General features: G+C 36.2%; 3 protein-coding genes across 3 annotated transcripts; 2 read left to right on the plus strand and 1 right to left on the minus strand.

Annotated features, from left to right (window-relative positions):
• The first annotated feature begins 474 nt into the window (after positions 1–474).
• On the plus strand, positions 475–10,288 carry LOC110711704 (protein SMG7-like). The gene is made up of 8 exons (XM_021890119.1): positions 475–737; positions 933–1,068; positions 1,882–2,490; positions 2,599–2,721; positions 4,444–4,679; positions 4,758–6,708; positions 6,795–6,924; positions 9,632–10,288. Exons 2-6 carry the CDS (start codon positions 1,000–1,002, stop codon positions 6,682–6,684), a joined length of 2,964 nt encoding a protein of 987 aa, XP_021745811.1. The 5' UTR covers positions 475–737; positions 933–999; the 3' UTR covers positions 6,685–6,708; positions 6,795–6,924; positions 9,632–10,288.
• LOC110711545 (phosphatidylinositol 4-phosphate 5-kinase 5-like) lies at positions 6,690–17,321 on the plus strand. Its single transcript, XM_021889956.1, has 11 exons — positions 6,690–6,708; positions 6,768–6,805; positions 6,906–6,924; positions 13,100–14,333; positions 14,843–15,010; positions 15,166–15,331; positions 15,442–15,558; positions 15,645–15,838; positions 15,925–16,055; positions 16,280–16,361; positions 16,532–17,321. Exons 1-11 carry the CDS (start codon positions 6,690–6,692, stop codon positions 16,815–16,817), a joined length of 2,454 nt encoding a protein of 817 aa, XP_021745648.1. The 3' UTR covers positions 16,818–17,321.
• A 117-nt stretch (positions 17,322–17,438) lies between these two features.
• Positions 17,439–19,584, minus strand: LOC110711647. Its single transcript, XM_021890063.1, has 4 exons — positions 19,085–19,584; positions 18,347–18,485; positions 18,196–18,268; positions 17,439–17,865 (listed from the first exon to the last, which is right to left on the minus strand). The coding sequence occupies exons 1-4, from the start codon at positions 19,113–19,115 to the stop codon at positions 17,620–17,622; spliced, it is 489 nt and encodes a 162-aa protein (XP_021745755.1). The 5' UTR covers positions 19,116–19,584; the 3' UTR covers positions 17,439–17,619.
• Between the last annotated feature and the right edge of the window lies 1 nt (position 19,585).

Below are 19,585 nucleotides of genomic sequence, written 5' to 3' on the forward strand. Positions count from 1 at the left end.
TAATTACATGGTTTGGATTCCTAACTCATTTCGTCATAGCCATCAAAGATTCAAAGGGTCATCTCCTTCATTGTTTTGATCCAAAAATTTCCCAATACCCACTACACCCAAATCTATTTCCTCCCATTCAACTTCATCTCTTCCCATACCTGTTTGCAATACAACATTTGTCATCACTTTGATAGAAATTAGAAATTTTTTGATTTTCATAGTTGGAGAAAGGGCTAAGTTAGCAAATTGCTAGCTCAAAATAAGCAAAACTACAAAAACTTGAAATTTTGTGGGTCAAAAATAAATAATACTGTAATTCGTTAGTAATATTTTCCTTTGTTTGACAAATTTGGAAACCATTGACTAACAATGTCCATGTCATTAATTTCAATCAATAAATCAAATTTTTTTTTTTTTTGACACAATCAATAAAGAAAATTAAAATCTAGATTAATATATAAATAAAAACCATTATTAACCAAAGTACAAAGTAGCATAATCTTTTTTATATGATGCTAAAACAAACGTATTAAGCCCTCTCTCTCCCTCTTATTTCGTGCGAACTCGTCGGCTTCCCGTCCCCAATTTGTCTCTCCTCTCTGTCTCTCTAAACTGTTTGGGGAAAAACACAAATTCGCACTAATTTCATCTTCCTTAATCGATGACATTCTTTCACAATTTCTTCATCATTCCAGAATTTTCTCAGCTAAAGCCCTAATTTCTTTCATCCTTTTTCTTTCGATTTTGTGAGTATTTCTCTATTTCACCTTCAATTTCACAGATCTAGGGTTTTTTCTTGGATCTTTAATTTGCGATGATTATTTTTGGAATTGAATTATTCTAGTATGTTTGAATTTTTGTAATTTACGTGTATTTTTGGTTTTTCCGATGCGAATTTTCGGGATATTTGATCGTTTTTTTCTTTTTTTTTTTTTTTGTAGAATTTTTAAATGTTGTGGATTGCTCCTGATGAAATAGTGCAGTTTTCTTGCTTGCAATTGATGGAAAATGGCTGTTCAGATGGATAAACCTTCAGTAATTTCTCCTAGGGAGCGTGCTCAGCGGCTTTACAATAAGGTATGATTTTCATTGTGTTCGAATTCTTGTGTTATCTTCATCTGTTGCCTTTATTTATCGGCCGGTTTCGTCGTTAATATAGATATAAGTCTTCCATGATTATGTTAGACTACATAGGGAGCACTTGGTTGTTGTGACATTTTGTGGAATATAAATGAGAATGGTTTATGGGATGGTTTTTGAACGGATAACGGAACGTCGGGTTAGTAATTTTAGGGACAAGGCTGGAAGAATTTTTTCATTAAGGTTTTTCTACGCGGTACAAATGACCTTGCTTGCCTCAAGACTAGACTGGAGCCTTGTTAGGTGCATTAGGGTGATGGTATGGTGGTGGAGTTCTATTCTATTCATGTGGCTGTAATTGTGTTATGGATATTGCTTACATAAATTCTGTCTTTGCCGTGATCTTGCGTGGGGTGTCTTTTGGTTGAGTATGTGTTTCACGGGTTCTTATTGATGTTATATTTATGAATGTTTGGATCTTTGGTTGGTTCTTACTTGTGACGTGCTACCAAGCCTAGTGTTGCTTTTTGGATAGTTTACTGTGTTCAACTTTATGTTTCCTGACCCTGTTTATGGATAAAAATGTTCATTTTAGGCCCTTTTAGCCTAAGTCGTTACCTTCTTGTTTGCATTGTCACATCTTATTCAGTTCTGCCTAATTATCAGTCTCTAAGTTCTAACAATGTGTGTGGCACTGTTGTTTGTCAGTTTAACTCTGATAGTTTGTGTGGATTTTGGTATTGTTTTTGAGGCATCCAAATTGCAGCACCATAGATATGAATTTTTTTTTTGTGTTTTGATGATGTGCAGAATGTCGAGCTGGAAAATACCCGACGTAAATCTGCGCATGCAAGAGTTCCTTCAGATCCTAATGTATGGCAACAACTGCGAGAAAACTATGAAGCCATAATACTGGAAGATCTTTCCTTCTCTGAGCAGCTTGAAATTGAGCTTGCTTTATGGCAGTTGCATTACCGGCGGATAGAGGAGCTACGGGCGCTCTATAATGCAGCTTCTTCTTCTAAGGTTTCCTCTGCTGCCCAAAATGGAAATGGTGGTCCTGCACGTCCTGATCGACTTGCTAGAATACGCTCTCAGTTTAAAACATTTCTGTCAGAGGCAACAGGATTCTACCATGAGCTCATGTTGAAAATAAGGGCAAAATATGGCCTGTCTCTTGATTATTTCTCAGATGATCATGATAATCAGATCTTGCTCTCGAAAGATGGACAAAAAATCGCTGATATAAAGAAAGGCTTGATTTCTTGCCACCGCTGCTTGATTTACCTTGGTGATCTTGCTCGCTATAAAGCTCTCTATGGGGATGGTGAATCCAAAACTCGAGACTTTGCTGCAGCTACTAGCTATTATGTGCAAGCATCTTCTCTGTGGCCGTCTGGTGGTAATCCCCACCACCAGGTATTTCTTATTGGTGTTCGCTATTTTTTTTTTTTGCTGTAGACAAGTCATTTGAAATGGTCTGTTTTCTGTTGCATGACCCTTCATTTTATATTTGCTGTTTTCTAGCTTGCTATTGTGGCTGCATATCATGGTGATGAGTTGGCTGCAACTTACCGCTATTTTCGGAGTTTGGCTGTTGAAAGCCCTTTTACAACTGCAAGGGACAATCTAATCATTGCATTTGAGAGGGTAAGTAATTAGATGATGAGACTCGTGCTATGTTCTTCTTGCAGCTTTATCCCCTCCTCTGTTTAGTTGGAGGGGGCGGTTATTTGTTCAGATGTATATTTTTTGTATATTCTATGTACTAAAGCTTTATAAACTTGATCATATCTGATCCTTTTTTTCCTTAAGCATTTGTTGTTTGGGACTTTGGGTGACTATGAATGGGTGTAAGGTCTAACAATTCTTCTAAGCTAGCACGGAAGGAAATTACAAATCGTAATAGCCATAGCCTTTGGCTTTATGAGGTTATAGCTCGATTTCTGATTTAGTATAGCAGGACCCCTATTTCAAGAGTGTAGGAAAAAGTTTTGTTGAAGCATTATGTCTTATCTCCTTGTGATTATCGAAGAACCACCTCTTCCCCTTTGACTTGATTCTCATGTCCCCTTCTTAACCCAGTGAAGCTGTAAAGCTTGAAAATGATTGTGGTCTTTTGAGACTCCCATTACATAATGCTCATAGTTTTACTTTTGAACAAATTCTCCTTGACCTGAACAGTAATTGGTTTCCAATGCGTCATGCTAACAGGAAAATGTTCTAATTTAAACCCATGTACTTGGACAGAATTTGTGAAAATCCATCTTCAAGCATTGCAATAACTAATACTATCACTTAACAGTTGATACCTGTGCATATGCTCAATCCCTGTTCCCCTCTTGGGTGTTTTATAACCTCGGCTTACATAAATATATGCTACAAAATTGATTGAAATAATAAGTGTTGCTTGAGGAGGGAGGGGAAGGGGGATTTGGAAAACCATGTCAATAGATTGCATGTGAAAAGTTTAATTATTTCTCTATTGTTTGTATCAATGATTTCTCTCTCCAATTTTTCAATTCGATTTAGTTATTCATTCCATTTCATATGAATGATATCTATCTTTTTTCAAGCTAAAACATTGATATTTGTTTTCTCTCAATTTATATTGAATCATACTGAGAATATCATTGTCCCATATCTTTACTATGAAATTAGTCGTCAAAGTTTGACCTTGGAGAGTTTGATTTAGAGGCTCAGAGCACATCTAGCATCCTTGGAGGGGGATTAATGTTTTTGGTTAGTGAGTATAGACGTTGGTCAGTAGACTAGAAGTTATGCAGGTGAGGTGGCAGTGAACTGGCTTTTGAATTCTTACCAAAGTTTGTATTTGTAATGTATACCACTATGATAGGCAGGAGAGAAATTTAGAGCTGATTTTATGAAAATTTGGACACTTCGCATCTCTGTTGTGATGAACTCACTACTTTGTGGGACAACTAGACTGTTTACTTGATCAGTTAAGTGTACTGTAGCAAATGTTAGTATATAATATAGTTGTTTACCATGATGACTATTTTGCAGCCTGATTTTTGTGTGGGAGATTCCTATATGATTTTGTTGGTGTTCATATATGGCTTTTGCATGCTAATATGTTTGAAATCACTTTGATGCTGTGTTTAAAGTTGCTTTCTTAGCTAAGATTAAGCATTGTAGACACTAGTCAATGTCATGATTGAAAATTCATAAGCTTGTGTCATCTTCTCATACACAGAAGATGCATGCTGCCTTGTTTAGATGCTTACTTGATTTTCTTTGCTCCTGTATTATTATCCTTATTTTTTATGAATGAGGAAATTGTTTCTGCCTTGAAGTCTACAATCTTAGTGTGACAATAATTCTAACTACATTTTTTGTTTTCTGTGGCAGAATCGTCAGAATTATACACAACTTCTAGGGGAGTCTAAAACTCCGATAGTAAAAGCAGCCACTTCACGGATGTCTGGAAAAGGGAAAGGAAGAGGTGATGGTAGGGGCACTTTGTCGAAAGAAAACAGACGCCAAACCAGTCCAAGTAATGAAAAGGCACCTAGTATTCCTGAAACTTTGAAAGGGTTCTGCATTAAATTTGTCAGAGTGAATGGCATATTGTTCACCCGCACAAGGTATTATATATAGTAATTTGGTTTGATCTTCTCTTGTATTAATGATTTGTATCTAACTTTTACTGCTTATGTGTCCAGTCTGGAAACCTTTGCAGACGTGTTATCAATGGCCAAGAATGATTTTCTTGTGCTTCTTTCGTCTGGCCTGGAAGACCAATACAAGTTTGGGTCAGATGCTGCTGAATGTGGGCTTGCTATTGTCAGGCTGGTGGCAATTCTTATATTTACGGTACACAATGTGAAGAGAGAATCTGAGAATCAGTCATATGCTGAAATCCTACAGCGTTCGGTCCTCCTTCAGAATGCGTATACTGCGGTTTTTGAGTTTATGGGACATATTGTTGAGCGATGCTTGCAGTTGCGCGATCCTTTATCATGTTATCTAATGCCTGGAATTTTAGTCTTTGTGGAATGGTTAGCTTGCCATCCAGATGTTGCGACTTGCAGCGAAGCAGGGGAAATTCAAGCCAATGCTAGAATTTTCTTTTGGAATTCCTGTATTACCTTGTTCAACAAGCTGCTGTCAAGTGGGTTGCTTTCTACTGATGAAGATGAGACATGCTTTTCCAACATGAGCAAGTATGAAGAAGGTGAAACATCCAATCGCCTTGCTCTATGGGAAGACTTTGAGTTGAGGGGATTTCTGCCCCTCCACCCTGCACATCAAATCCTTGACTTCTCTAGGAAGCATACATTTGGGAATGGTAGTGATGGTGGAATTAAGGAGAAAACAACTCGTGTCCAGAGGATAATAGCTGCTGGCAAGGTCTTTGCTAATGTTGTTCGGGTTGAGCAGCAGGGTGTTTATTTTGATTCTGACTTGCAGAAATTCATTTTTGGTGCTGAGGCGCAATTATGTCTTGAATTTTCACCTGAAACATTGATGTCAAATATCATGGGCCAAGAATTATCAGGTGAAAAGAAATCAAGTCCGAGAGCTTTGGGACCAGCAAAGGTGGCTGAGGTTGATGATGAAGAAGAGGTTATTGTTTTTAAGCCTTCAGCTGCAGATAAGCAAGCTGATGTTGGGTATCCAGCTTTGACTTCTTGTGAGGATCTTGGGCTTGTTGTTAATGTGTCTGGCGGAAATTTGGGAGTTTATAATCAACCTGTGTCAGCATCACCAAATGGAAACCTTCTTAATGGAGTTTTTCACAATGGAATTGTTCAGAATGGTCTTGATGCAACGTTGAGACCATCCATGTCTGTTGCTAATGCGTCCTCCCAACATATGCAACCTACACAACTTCCTAGTTCTGGCTGGTTGCCTGAGCAGCAGGCTTCTGTGTTGAATGGATTTAGGAATTTGAGTTTGATGGGTAATGGGCATATAATGAACCAAAAGCCTTCAGAGCATTTCACTCCTTTGCAATCTGCTGCCCTATCACTTCCGTTCTCGCATGCTGTCAATTCCAATACTAGTAATGGCTACCCAGTGCAGGTTTCAGAAGCTGTCATGCCATCTAAAACTAACTTTATTATATCGTCTGGGCCTGACTTGAACATTTCCACTATCATCAAGCCCCGGTCAGTCTTTCCAGTTGGTTCTCAAAAAAATCCAGTCAGTCGGCCAATCAGACGCTTAGGCCCTCCACCAGGTTTTACACCTGCTACTCCTAAATATGCTATTGAACCTCAGCATGAGCCAAGTGTGAAGGATGGAAACCCAATGATGGATGATTATAGCTGGCTTGATGGATATCAGATGCCATCCTCAACAAAGCAAGACACAGGGTTTGACCTCTGCACCAATTCTAATGGGTCTTTATATAGTCATGTTAGCAAGTGGAATGACTCGCCAGGGGCAATTAGCTTTCCTTTCCCTGGTAAACAGGCTTCAGTAATCCAAACCCCAGTTGAGAACAATAGACTTTGGCAAGACTACCAATTTCCTGGTCAGCTGAATCTCTGTGAGCAACAACGGCAGCTAGGAAATCAGAAGGCAATTCCATTTGCACCACAGTTTCAAGGCCAATCTCTGTGGGAAGGTCATTTTCTGGTGTGAAAACTATGTCAAAGGCTTTAGAAGGTCTGTTAACTTATCTCAGTTTTCCAGTTTTTGTATGGATCAATCATTGTGAATTGTAGATTTACTGACTAGTCTTCGTTATGAAGAATCCACTGAGGTGATTATCCACAGGCAGATGCTTAAGTTTCTGCGCTGCTTTGGTCCTGCATTGATAATAAGTTTTTGTTGAAGCTTGAGTGATCTTGGGAGTGTTGCAGGCCCTTGCTATTGAAACAGGTATATATTATCCATCTCTAATGTAATATGTTTTTATATAAGCCACCAATTTGGTCAATATTTTTGTCTGGCATGACAAGTTATTTTTTCCTCACACCACTCTGATTATCTATATAAATGGATTTTTTTAAGGCTGTAGCACGAACTTTTAGTACAACAACAACAAAGCCTTAGTCCGAAAAATGATAGCACGAACTTTTAGTAAACGCAAAAATTTGGAAGTCTTTGGCTGTGAGTAATTTGATTAATGTTGAAGGCTTGGGTGTGAAATCTAGGATCTATCATTGGCAAATATGTTTTTCTTTGTTTTGAATATTCTTCCTCTGCCCTTTGATCTGTGGGTTTGACAAGAATTTGACTCGTCATATAGATCTATTTTTGAATTTACCCCCTTGGATTTCTGCTGGTTTATTTGCAAATGAAGTACATTTGTTGTAACTTACTGCCTTGCCAATAAATTTCTTTCCCTCTTTGAAATATAAGTTCATAAAAGGATTATTCACGATCAAAATATTCAGATCAGTGCAATAAGTTTTGGGCTAGTACATTCAGATTAAATCTGTCAGCAGGGGATTTCCGGTGAAAAAAAGGAAGCCTACTGCTGTTGGTACTTGGTAGGATTTTTTTTGATGTTCTCTATTAGAATCTTGGCTATTTTATGAATTGAATATGGTTATTCTACGATCACAACTATTGTTAAACTCGACCTATCTATCTTTTGCATGTAGAAATAGAGAAAAAACAAGGCGTGAGTGTGCAACATAACCTTCTTGAACAATTGAATTAAACATGAATCTTTTGTTGCTATAAATTATATGTTAAATTAAGTTGTGGGACATCCCCCAATTGGAAGATGTTAACTCAATAGTGGGACTAAAAGTTTATTTTCAGACTTTGGCAAAAATTTAGGATTGACACGGCTTTCAATGGTTAGAATCGACTTTTAGGTGTCATAAGTTTCACAAAGTCTATTTTATTGTTTTTGGTTTGATTCAACTGAGGAATGTGCTATAGTTTCATTGTTACTCCTATCACAACAATGTTCAGGTTTTTGGCCATGAATTGCGTGCCAATACCTAGTAGAACTACTTTTGGTTACTTAGAACAAGTGTCGGGTTTTGGTATGTGTCCAAGGGTTGACATTTCAAGGTTATACATTTCAGACATGGGGATAGCATCCTAAAATTATATGTGTGGAACCATGGCATAAGTTTAGTTTATTATTGTTTTTAGAAATTTACATAAATTTCAACGTACTAGGCTCACATGATTGTTAATTCCTGTTGAAATGCTTAGTGATGCCTTTTTGAGGTCACATATGGCATATATTCTTTTTTTTTTTTCGTTTCTATTATATCTATATTTTCTTCTACAGTTATGTGGTTCAAATATATTCAAGTGTCTGAGAGCAATGAAGTGTTGAATATGGATTCCATAAACCTTTTCGGAATGTTGAGTGTTCGATACCAGCATGGATGATTAAATGAAAAGTCGAAGTAACATAGGGAACGATTACACACTCCCTTTATTTTGGACTGTTGAGCTTATCTTTCACTTGGAGTGTTGCAGAATTTGAATCACTTTTATATTTTATTTATAGCAACTCCATATTATCATCTTACCCCCTCCCTCCCTACCTTCACCTCACAATGTTTACACCTTTTGGGTCACTCTTTTTACTTCAACTTTTTCTTTATTTCACGCACATGCCCTATCTTACTCCATCCTTTCATGCTTTTCCCACCCTTAATATGATATATCTTTGACAGACCTTGGATCATTTGAACGCCCCCCCTTCATCTCATAATATTTACACCTTTCGGGTCACTCTTTTTACTTCATTGACCTTTTTCTTTCACGTCCATCCCCTTTCTTACTCCATACTTTTCTACCCTTAATATGATATATCTTTGACAGACCTTGGATCTTACGCATGAATCAGTTCTGTGCTTCTAAATATTACAAGTTTGATACTCCTAAATTCCTCCCCATATTTGTATTAGTGTCAATTCTATATTACAGGAACCTATAATACAGGTCTGATCACCACCTATTTTGCAATTTAAAGATGTGGCGCACTTGTATGTGCACATGCATGGTTGCATTTGATGTGTATCCCTGAGTCCAAGATGCTTAGTGTTTGATGGTTGAGGACAAATCAATTTTAGGGAAATTTTTGTAACAACCGTTTATTCATGAATGCTCTTGGTTGTTGCTGAAACGTATATTTTCTACAAGGTGGTGATTATTATATTGGCTTTTCAGAATTTTGTTTTTAGGTGGGCTGTCCATCTAGGTTAAATGTGATTTTAAACTGAAGGTGCTGCTTATTTTTTGAGGTCCCAGCTCTACAAAATTATCTATTTGCCTAAATAAAGCTTTGTCTTTAGAGTATGTTGACCGTTGAGTCCTTTTTTTCTAGGAGTTTCAGTGTGCAGCCATCTTTAACACATGCTTACAACTACTTCCATTTGATGATGCAACAAGTACAATCAGTTGAAAGCATAAATAGTTGATCACTGATGATGCCTGTTCAAGTTTCTGGGATTGATAGTCCCTGAGAAGCTTTGCTGTGTTTGACTTGGGTGTGGGGATGGGGTTAGATGTTATTTGTGGTGATACTGTGATGTGTAAGATTGTGTTGATAATATGTCTGAATGTACTTTATCAAGTATGTGCACTCACAAAGTCATAATTGTTTCTGCAGGTGCCGAGGTATCCAGGATAGGATGGATGAAGTCAACGGACGAGTAGGGGGACTGCATTGGAAATCTAAAGGGTTAGTGCTATTCTGGCTGAATGGATGGGGGCATGTCTCTTTAGATCGGCATGTGGTTGGATCGGCTTTTTATGCTCGATAAATATTAGCTTACACTACTAGGCCTTGGATCGATGATATGAAAATACGGGATGTTAGTTGGCGTTGCAAAAACCATCAATAAAATCAGTTGAGGAAGCTGATTTAAGTGATGGTATCTGGGCAATTGCTTTTGGGCAGCCTTAAGTTTCTACATACTAAAATTTTGAAGCAAAAGGTTATGCACAATGCTTATATTAGATTAGTTGAGATAACCCCAGGTCTACAATCGTGTTATGGCATTTTTAGCCTGTGGGGGGTACTCTTAATAATAACTGGTCACTGGAGTATGTTCCTTAGACCAGAGTTTGTTTGTTTCATGTTTTCATGACTTGGTTTGCTTTTTTTTCAAGACTTGGCTTGTTTGCTGCTATTTCGCCCATTGTGGCAAATTAGCTTTTATGGTATTGCAGCATTTTTATTACTAATGATGAAAATTGTACTCCATTTGCTTGTTATTGCCTGTTTTCTCACCTTTTCATTGATAACTATATGTTGTTATGGCCAGTTTTGAGTAAGTTGGAATTGGATTATTTTTTCCTCATCTTAATCGGTATTTTTAGATCAAAATCTTTGCACATATAGAAGCAATATGAGCAAAGTCTAGTGTGTTCTATTTTCACAGTGCATTGTTATGTAATGTGTGGTTCTAGAATGACTGAGGTGAGACTTGGGGTATGGTGCAGTTGGGGTATATCAAGTTTAGCAAGTTAATCCTCATTGCTGCTTAATATCACATTATCACGTCTCTGTTACTGGTCTTAATACTGTCTGGACTCTGGAGTTATAATTTTTGTTGTTGCTAGTATTTTTTTTTCATACCTATGAGGATCTTCGATTACTCATATTGGAATGAAACTGTACTCATTTGAGATAGCATTATTATGTGATGGAATTATCCACAATTTAGGGGGACGAGCGAGAGCTTAGTCATGTTTAGGGGAATAGGATCATGGTCATCATACCTTCATCTTAAAGCCATACTTTTTCCCCATTATTTTCAATTTCCCTCAAAGCCACCTCTAAAGACTAGAGGAAGTTATGGAGGGAAAAGGATACTCGTATATTTGGGCTAAATATTACTCGTATTATTGAAAGTAGACATTGAAACTTTTCCGCCTGTGAAAGTAGACATTGAAACTGCACAATGAAGAAATCGTTTCCGGCACAAGAGATGAATGTGTCAAACAAAACACTTGTACATATGAAAGTGAAAAAACTAAGGAAAATTTTCCTCCTACCTCGTGTTTTTTGTCATGCTTATTTTACTAATTTATTCACAAAGCGCCTGTAAAAATGTTGTACAGTACACCCGATTATGCAACGTCTACCAATAATCTAGCATCTTGAACTATGCAATGAGTTTCTTCAAACATCGGTCTTACATTCATGAGATCAAATTGTGTTCAGTCCGATTGCGCATACCATCTTTACCTCTCATGGGAGATCGTATCTCTTTGCAATTGTGATTCCAAATGACTGTATGCCTGTGTACATGTCGAGGATCAAGAATTCAAGATTGTGCAATTAACTCTTTATATGTAATCGGTATTAAATTCTTTATGATGTATAGATGTTCAAAGGACAATGATACATGAACTATATTATGCATTTGCAAACCATGAAACAACTAAGCTTTGTGCAAACATGTACTATTAAATAAAATGAAGCTATTGACGTTGAGAAGGTTATCCAATACAATTGTTAGAGACACTTTTTTTCTTGATCTACGATGCATCACTGCTTTACGAACCTTGATTTAATATAATCTTCCACTCAATTTGAATTGCTCAAAAAATACTGACTTTTGGGTAGAAATTATTGATCATTAGTCCCCTATATGTTGAGAAATTAAAAGGATTACGCAGAAACCAAATTGTTGGCAAATTATCCAAGTAGAGTTGTAGTACATACTCCCTCGAATTAATTATTTAAAAATTAAATAAAAATGAAAGCTCGCTTTATTATTAAAATTGTGTAACCTTTTCGTAAAAGAAAATTGTGTAAACTTTGCAAAGAGAGGATTAATAATTTTCTTGACAAAAATCCACATTTGATTATAATTCGCTAATCATTATTACTCGAATGCTTGATGGGAACGAGAGATGAAGTAAGCAATGGAGAGTCAGAGAAAGAGTACGAAGCGAAGGTTCCAATCCTGAAAAGAATACTCCGTACGATTATAATTTGATCTCAAATCTTTAGTACCATTGCAAAAAATTTAACCGAACCCATCTAACATCCATATAATTGTAAGTTTGTAACCAATTATGATCAATATTGTGAACAAAATAAAAAATAATCAGTTGTCTCGTCCAACAAATTACATTACATGACATCGTTATTTAACCAACATAATAGTTGAGTTTAAACAATACTACAACTTAAAAAATTCTTAACACTAATCACACAAAATTATACGACAACTATCAATGTCCATATTTCCAATTTAAGGTGCTCATTCTTCTAAGAAATTTTGTTTTATTTTTCTTGCTTTAATTTTATGATATGATTTAAAACCAAACTATTCATTGATTAAATTTAAGAGTTTGAAGGTCAAAATTTCTCTTATAAATTGGTATAATCCTCCACAAATAACAATACATAGCATTAGCAATTTAGCATATGAAGGTGTTATTATATCCCACATATTTTCAATTCGTCAACGAGGATTATCACACATCTCCTAGTTTGTAGGGATACCAAGTTCTAAGTATGGCAAAAATATTACTGAGTGTCCGTTCATTTCTTGCTTGTTTTGTGGGCATTAGCAGTTGTAGCTCATTGTTAGAATAGCTCTTCTTCTTGTCATTTGTAGATTAGCAATTTCCTCCGCTTTTCGTGAATGGTATTTTTGCAACCACTATTGTGTAGGAAAATTTTCCATTCACTTGTGTGTTACAACCAAAACAAAATTAAAACAAGATTAGCCTAAATTATCTAGGAAAAACATTTATAAAAAAATCTATAAATTAATATAATAATTTTAATACGCGCTAGAAATTGTTTTTGGTTTGGTTAAATTTTAAATCTAAGTGCTTGATCATATAGATTTTTCAGAGGACGAGCAGAGTGCATCACATTCATCTGTTGCAATGTACAAAATCGAAGATTTGATGATTTTTTACGTGTGGGAATTTCTCAGAAAGATTAATGGTTGACAACAGGTACATGTAACATAAACATTTTATGATCATCTTAGATAAACTTGTACATAACATTATATATCTTTGATGAAATGAACAAAAACTGTGTGTTTGTTTCAAGAAAAGTAGTATATTCCTAGAATGGATTCTATTTCTAACCCAATATAAGCAGAGATCATCATCAAATCTTGTGGAATGGCGAAAGCATGGGAAGCAACATTGCGAAAAACACAAGCTGCTGCAAAGAAACGAGCACACAGCATATTTGGCTCGACATCTATGGCCCATGTGCACGAAGATTTCTTCGACGATCATGGTCATATTATCTTTGATGATGGACACAACAAAAACCATGGAAGTGAGAACATTGAGCCTGTACCGGTAGAGAAGTTTCTTCCGAATGGAGATTATTATGTAGGACAATGGTTCGAGTATTGCCCCCATGGCCATGGGAAGTACTTGTGGACTGATGGGTGCATTTACGTAGGCGAGTGGTTTCGAGGCCAAGCCATAGGGAAAGGTAGGTTTAGTTGGCCTTCAGGAGCTATTTATGAAGGTGAGTTTAAGAGCGGTTATATGGATGGGAAAGGTACTTATACCGGCCCTGAAGGGGAGGCGTATAAAGGTTTTTGGGTGATGAACATGAAGCATGGTTATGGTGTTATGACTTATGAGAATGGGGACTTTTATGATGGAGAATGGAGGCATGGTGTTCAAGAAGGGCAGGGGAAATATCAATGGAGTAATGGGACTTGTTTCGTAGGAGAATGGAAAAATGGGGTGATTTCAGGTCCTGGCGTGATGATTTGGGCGAATGGAAACTGCTTCGAAGGAAATTGGGTTGATTCTTTGCCAACAGGAGATGGTATATACAAATGGGACAATGGATGTTACTACGAGGGCTATTGGAGTAGAGATCCGAAAGAGATGCTTGGGACTTATCATTGTCTTGAACCTGAACTGTTAGATCAGGAAGCTTATGAAAATTGGGATCCTCAAGAGTTGTATAATGATATTTTGAGTGGGTGTAAGGTATGTGCAACTGAAAAGATTACTGTTTTTCCATCGCAGAAGAAGCTCGCGGCATGGAAGTCACCGAAAGGAACGGATCCAAGGAGTAGGCCTGCACGAATGTCAGTTGACTCGAGAATAACTCCTGGTGGACACATGTTGGAGTCAGAAGGAAGTTTTTCAAGTGATGGTAGTAACAGAAGGAATTCTAATAGTGGAAAAGACGGTGATTTGGATGGTCTAAGTCTTGAAAATTGCACTAGTTTTAAGATGGCACCACCAGGGACTCCAGGGAAACCACTTAGGATACCGAAAGTAGGGAAGAAACAAGGAGAGATTATTACTAGAGGTCATAAAAACTTTGAGCTTATGCTCAATCTGCAGTTAGGAATCAGGTACTTTTCTCCTCTTTTTGCCCCATTTTAGTTTCGTTTATGGTCTACTTTCAATGTATTGTAGTCATGTTATCCTGTTAATGCACCTTATTTGGCTCTAGTAAACTCGAACCTCATCTATTTCGTTCTTATTGTGTGTCAATTTGATGTGGTGATGTCTAATGCCACCTCTTACACGATTTTTAGCCCAAATCTGATGAAGTCAGTGAAAGAAACAGAAGTTACTCTTAATTTGAAAATGAGTATTGATTGCTACACTTCATGACATGTAACAATCTTTACATTTTACAAACAAGTTTCTTATGTAATCATGATAATCAAGCAAATTTCATCAAGAAGTCACTCCTTCAGCACTTTCTGTAAAGCTATAAACAATTTCATGTTGCAAACTTGCAACATGATGAAGTTATAATTATTAAGCCATTGGTTATTCATTTTTCTTTTCGAATTAGTCAATATGTACTGATTTGGCGGCGTACTGATAATGAACTCGGAGTGTGATTCTGCAGGCATGCGGTTGGTAGACCTGCTCCACCAACATCCCTTGATCTGAAGTCGTCTGCTTTCGATCCAAAGGAAAAAGTGTGGACAAAATTTCCATCAGAAGGCTCCAAGTATACTCCTCCACATAGCTCCTGTGAATTTAAGTGGAAAGACTATTGCCCTTTAGTTTTCAGGTTAGCTTAATGGATTCATCTTATTACTCTGAAGTTGGTTTTTTTTTTTTTTTTTTTTTTTTTTTTTTTTTTTTTTTTTTGTGTGTGTGTGTGTGTGTGTTTTTTTTTGATAATCTGCCCATTTTAGTAGAGCCTGACCATTCAATCTTTACTAGAGCTTTGAGGAAGCTTTTTAAGGTGGATGCAGCTGATTACATGTTATCAATCTGTGGGAACGAAGCCCTTCGAGAGCTGTCCTCCCCTGGAAAAAGTGGAAGCTTCTTTTACTTAAGTAGTGATGATCGTTACATGATTAAGACAATAAAGAAGACGGAAGCAAAAGTAATTCTCCCTTTCATTGATTTATCTTGTTTAGAGCATACTGACCTTGTTTGGTAACCGGATTTTTGCACCATTCAGATAAAAATTTGGTATGTTTTGAATGTATGTAGGTACTCTTAAGGATGTTATCAGCGTACTATAATCATGTTCGAGCATTTGAGAACACGTTAGTGACCAAGTTTTTCGGCCTTCATTGTGTTAAATTGACAGGAACAATCCAGAAGAAAGTAAGATAAGAAATTTGCTATACTTTTTTTCTTCTAGTGGAAGTTGTTCTTGCTAGGCATACAGTTAATGATGCACGAGAGTCCAGGTACGCTTCATTATAATGGGGAACCTATTCTGCACCGAGCACACCATTCATCGACGTTTTGACTTGAAAGGATCTTCACTTGGCCGCTCAACAGATAAGCCTGAGGAAGAGTTAGATGCAAGTACAATACTCAAAGACCTTGATCTTAACTTCATTTTTCGACTGCAGAAGTCATGGTTCCAAGATTTCTGCAGGTACCTTATAACATGTCCTTTGATTTGCAACATTTTCTGGTTGAACATTTTCAGTTTCATAATTCATTTCTGTTACTTATATGCAGACAAGTCGATAGAGATTGTGAGTTTTTGGAACAGGAGAGAATTATGGACTACAGCTTGCTAGTTGGCCTTCATTTTAGGGAAGCCTCCAAAGCAGGGGACCTGATTCCTTCTGGATCCCGAACACCTATTGGTTAGTCACACATACTATAGTAGAATGTCCGAAAAAAGCTGTCACATTTCCCATTTAGCAAATGATTATGATTATAATTCCTGCTGTGACATGACAATATGACTTCAATTGACAGTCTTTTAGTAAAATCATTGAAGGGTTAGAACAATGTGACAACTATTTACGGACAAAACATGTATTTATCTTGATTATCTAGATAAACATGACTCGATTTTAACTCACAGGCTGTGATGAACAAGAAAGTGAACCAGGAGCTCCTCGTCTTTCCAAAGTAGATATGGATCAACTTCTAATTGATCCAGCCTGGTGAGTGTTTCTAAGCTGTCATCTTAGGAGCAGTTTACTTCTACATTGATCTTATTTGAAAGCTAATAATACTTCATTTCATCTTACAATGATAATTATATCTAGCTTTTGTTAAGCTGCAGCAGAAGCAACACTGACTAGTTAGTCTGACGTGCTTCACATTATTTCAGGTGGGCTAGTGTTAAGTTAGGAATCAATATGCCAGCACAAGTTGAGAGAGCTGTGAGGAAAATGGATGGTGAATTACAGGTATTGGAGCCGGTTGGAGAATACTACGACGTTGTAATGTTCTTTGGGATCATAGACATACTTCAAGATTACGACATTAGCAAAAAACTCGAGCATGCTTATAAGGCAATGCAGTATGATGCTACCTCAATATCAGCTGTAGATCCAAAACTCTACTCCAAACGCTTTCGTGATTTTATTTTTAAGATTTTCGCGGAAGATGCTTAAAACCAAACAACATTTGATATTACCAACATGTTTCTTCTCCTGATTTGGGTAACAGACTAACAGGTCATTATAAGTAGAAAGACTACTCTGTGTGCTTTCCAGCAGGCGCGAAGAACACGCTAAGCTTGCTCCTATAAGGCCGGGGGTGCCTCTCGATTTAGTGTACGTAGCATTTGTTACGCGTATAACAGTAGCTGTTGCAGTGTTGCTTTCATTGTCTTGAAGCTAAATGTACACAGCAGTATATAACAAAAGACAGCTTACAGCACCAAATGCAAATTAGGCAACTGCTGTTGATATTTCTAGTGGAGTCCAACATTAAGCATTCAATTTGTATTCTATAAGTTCTTTTTCAAATGTCCATTTTCGGATAAGTATTGTGTATAGAGGAGAAAAGAGCAAAAGACGGTACTTTAGGAGATTTTTTGTTGAATAAATAACTGTATGTTTGTACGATTTCCAGTCAGATTTTGTAATGAAAATGCATTTTTCTTGCTACTTGTATTTTTATTGGCCTTCTGACTTTTTAATTGCATAAATGTTTGGTAAATTATTTGTCGATTATCAAACAAAGTAACAGATTGTAGATTTGCACTTGAAGAAACAAAGATATGTGCAGTGTGACATATTTATTAAGGCATGTATGCATGTATATTGCATAGGTTTGCTTGTGATATTTCATTACACCCAAAACAATGTACATTATGAGCCTCATGTTACAACAAATTTCTAGAAAACATTTGTATAATCAAACACGCGTTACATCATTTACTACGGAGTACATGATTACTCGATGATTATATCATATCTTGTTAAATTTGGAAAGAGCAAATACAGTGGCAGAGGTAACAGCAGGGATGAAAAAACCGTCAGGAATTGCTCTAGGAAAAACTCCTTTTTTGATGAGAAATGTAGTTGCAGGAACTCCAAAGATGTAAAGTATAACATCCTTTGCTCCAATGCCCGTAAATCCTGTTTCCATTATTGCATCTTGAAGAATCTTTTGGAACTCTTGTTCGGACAATCTTTCTTTGCCTTTGTGGTGTGTCTGCATTTATTATTTGTCAACACATTTAATTTGTTAGCCCGTGTTCTTACGTGTCACGGATAAGTGACTTAAATAGATGTATACGTGTGAGTATGACATAATTTTTTTAGCGTAGCAACAAAAACAAATATGTGTATGCATGTGCTGTTTGTTATTTTGTTAACTAACTTTATCGGTACAATTGTGGAACATGGTATCCAAATTATGAAATTGAATTATGTCTGCATCATTCAATGTGGGTTCATAAAGGTCCAATTAAAATTCTATACCCGTGCTATACGTAGAAAAAATAAAATTGTACGAGTAATAAAGAACCAAAACCCAGCTTACTTCAAATGCTTTCCTAAGAACTTCTTCCTTTGGTAATCGAAATTGGGTGTTGCCAACACTGCTATTGATCTCTCTGCACAGAAATCAAATCTAAGATTTAAATCAGAAGGTGAAGATTGTTTGTGAAACAAATTGGAGTTGAAAGACATACTCTACTGTTTCACAAACTGCTCTGTAGAACTCACAAAATAGTTCGGGTTCCGTCAAGTCCTTATTGTTTAACATGTTTGAGAAGTCCTCGTAACATTTTCCTGCTATTTCATCCAACTTGGACTTTGTCACCTCATTTCCTACAAAACATTAATTAAGATTGTGTTATTTACCATTTTAATAAAAAAGATTGTGTTTAGCATAAGTTACTAGACTTTGTCTGTTATATGATCCTGATAACCTCAAAATAATTAAAAAATCAACAATTGATCGGTTGATAATTTCTTGTAGAGAACAAGTTAGTAAAATGTTTCAATTGTGCAATTATTTAAGGCAACTTATAAATAGATAAAATTTAATTAAGCTAACTTAAGATTTGATGATGACATTTGCTTTGTTGATGTGTAGCTAGGCCTTCAAAAACATTCGATAATATCAAAACGATTTATACTAACACATATTACTATTAACAAATTTGGATGATATGTACTTATAAATTAGAAAATTGTAAAATGTTTATTATATTATTTAAATAGTCATTACGTAGAAATTTATCAATAACAAAGTAGTATAAAAAGATTTAGTTTGACCTAGAGTTGATCACTTTTGGTGGCTCGAAATTTCCATTTAAACCATAATTTATACTTCGTATAAACCTTTTTTTTCTTTAATTAAAGCTCGACACAAACCGGCCAACTAGTGATCAACTCTAGGGTTACCAAAGAAGAAGGGATTGTACCAGGAGTTAGTTTCAACAGCGATTGACCCATATCTTCAAATTTGATCTTCCTTTTTTCTTGAGCTCCCTCTTTTCTTGTAATGTTAGTTTGAATATGAGTTGCAATAAACGAAATTAATGCAAGAATTTGACGCAAACATACGTTGCATAGATAAGCTTAAAAGAACAATAAGATATACTATGAAAAGACTTGTGGGTTGGGATTAGTATAGTGCATTTCCTCAAAATGAAGGCAACTTGATTCTCTTTATATATTTCTAATGATTTTGTTGTGCTTGTATGTATATTCTTACTCTTTCTTATGCTTGGTTTAGAAGGTTTATCATTTGTATTTTTTGTATTGAATTCGTGGTCAACCTTACATTCCAAAGTTTTTTGATTTTAAAATAAAGTCAAGCTATTGCTTGCTAGAGTTTTCTAAGTTTTTGTTTCAATAATAAAATAATACCATAGTACCTTAACATTGTGTTCATACATTCCCAAAAAATAAAAATAAAAATT

This window comes from Chenopodium quinoa, unplaced genomic scaffold (genome assembly GCF_001683475.1).
Source record: "Chenopodium quinoa cultivar QQ74 unplaced genomic scaffold, ASM168347v1, whole genome shotgun sequence".
Classification (NCBI taxonomy): Eukaryota; Viridiplantae; Streptophyta; class Magnoliopsida; order Caryophyllales; family Amaranthaceae; genus Chenopodium; species Chenopodium quinoa.

Bases quoted from the DNA above. Each gene is read 5' to 3' on its own strand.
- LOC110711704 (XM_021890119.1), top strand. From the start codon at position 1,000: ATGGCTGTTCAGATGGATAAACCTTCAGTAATTTCTCCTAGGGAGCGT. The intron at 2,491-2,598 runs GTATTTCTTATT...GCTGTTTTCTAG, and splicing joins GTGGTAATCCCCACCACCAG to CTTGCTATTGTGGCTGCATA. The intron at 2,722-4,443 runs GTAAGTAATTAG...TTTCTGTGGCAG, and splicing joins TAATCATTGCATTTGAGAGG to AATCGTCAGAATTATACACA.
- LOC110711545 (XM_021889956.1), top strand. The intron at 14,334-14,842 runs GTACTTTTCTCC...GTGATTCTGCAG, and splicing joins AATCTGCAGTTAGGAATCAG to GCATGCGGTTGGTAGACCTG. The intron at 16,362-16,531 runs GTGAGTGTTTCT...ACATTATTTCAG, and splicing joins CTTCTAATTGATCCAGCCTG to GTGGGCTAGTGTTAAGTTAG.
- LOC110711647 (XM_021890063.1), bottom strand. From the start codon at position 19,115: ATGGGTCAATCGCTGTTGAAACTAACTCCTG. The intron at 18,486-19,084 runs GTACAATCCCTT...AATGTTTTGTAG, and splicing joins GCTGTTGAAACTAACTCCTG to GAAATGAGGTGACAAAGTCC. The intron at 18,269-18,346 runs GTATGTCTTTCA...ATTTCTGTGCAG, and splicing joins GCAGTTTGTGAAACAGTAGA to AGAGATCAATAGCAGTGTTG.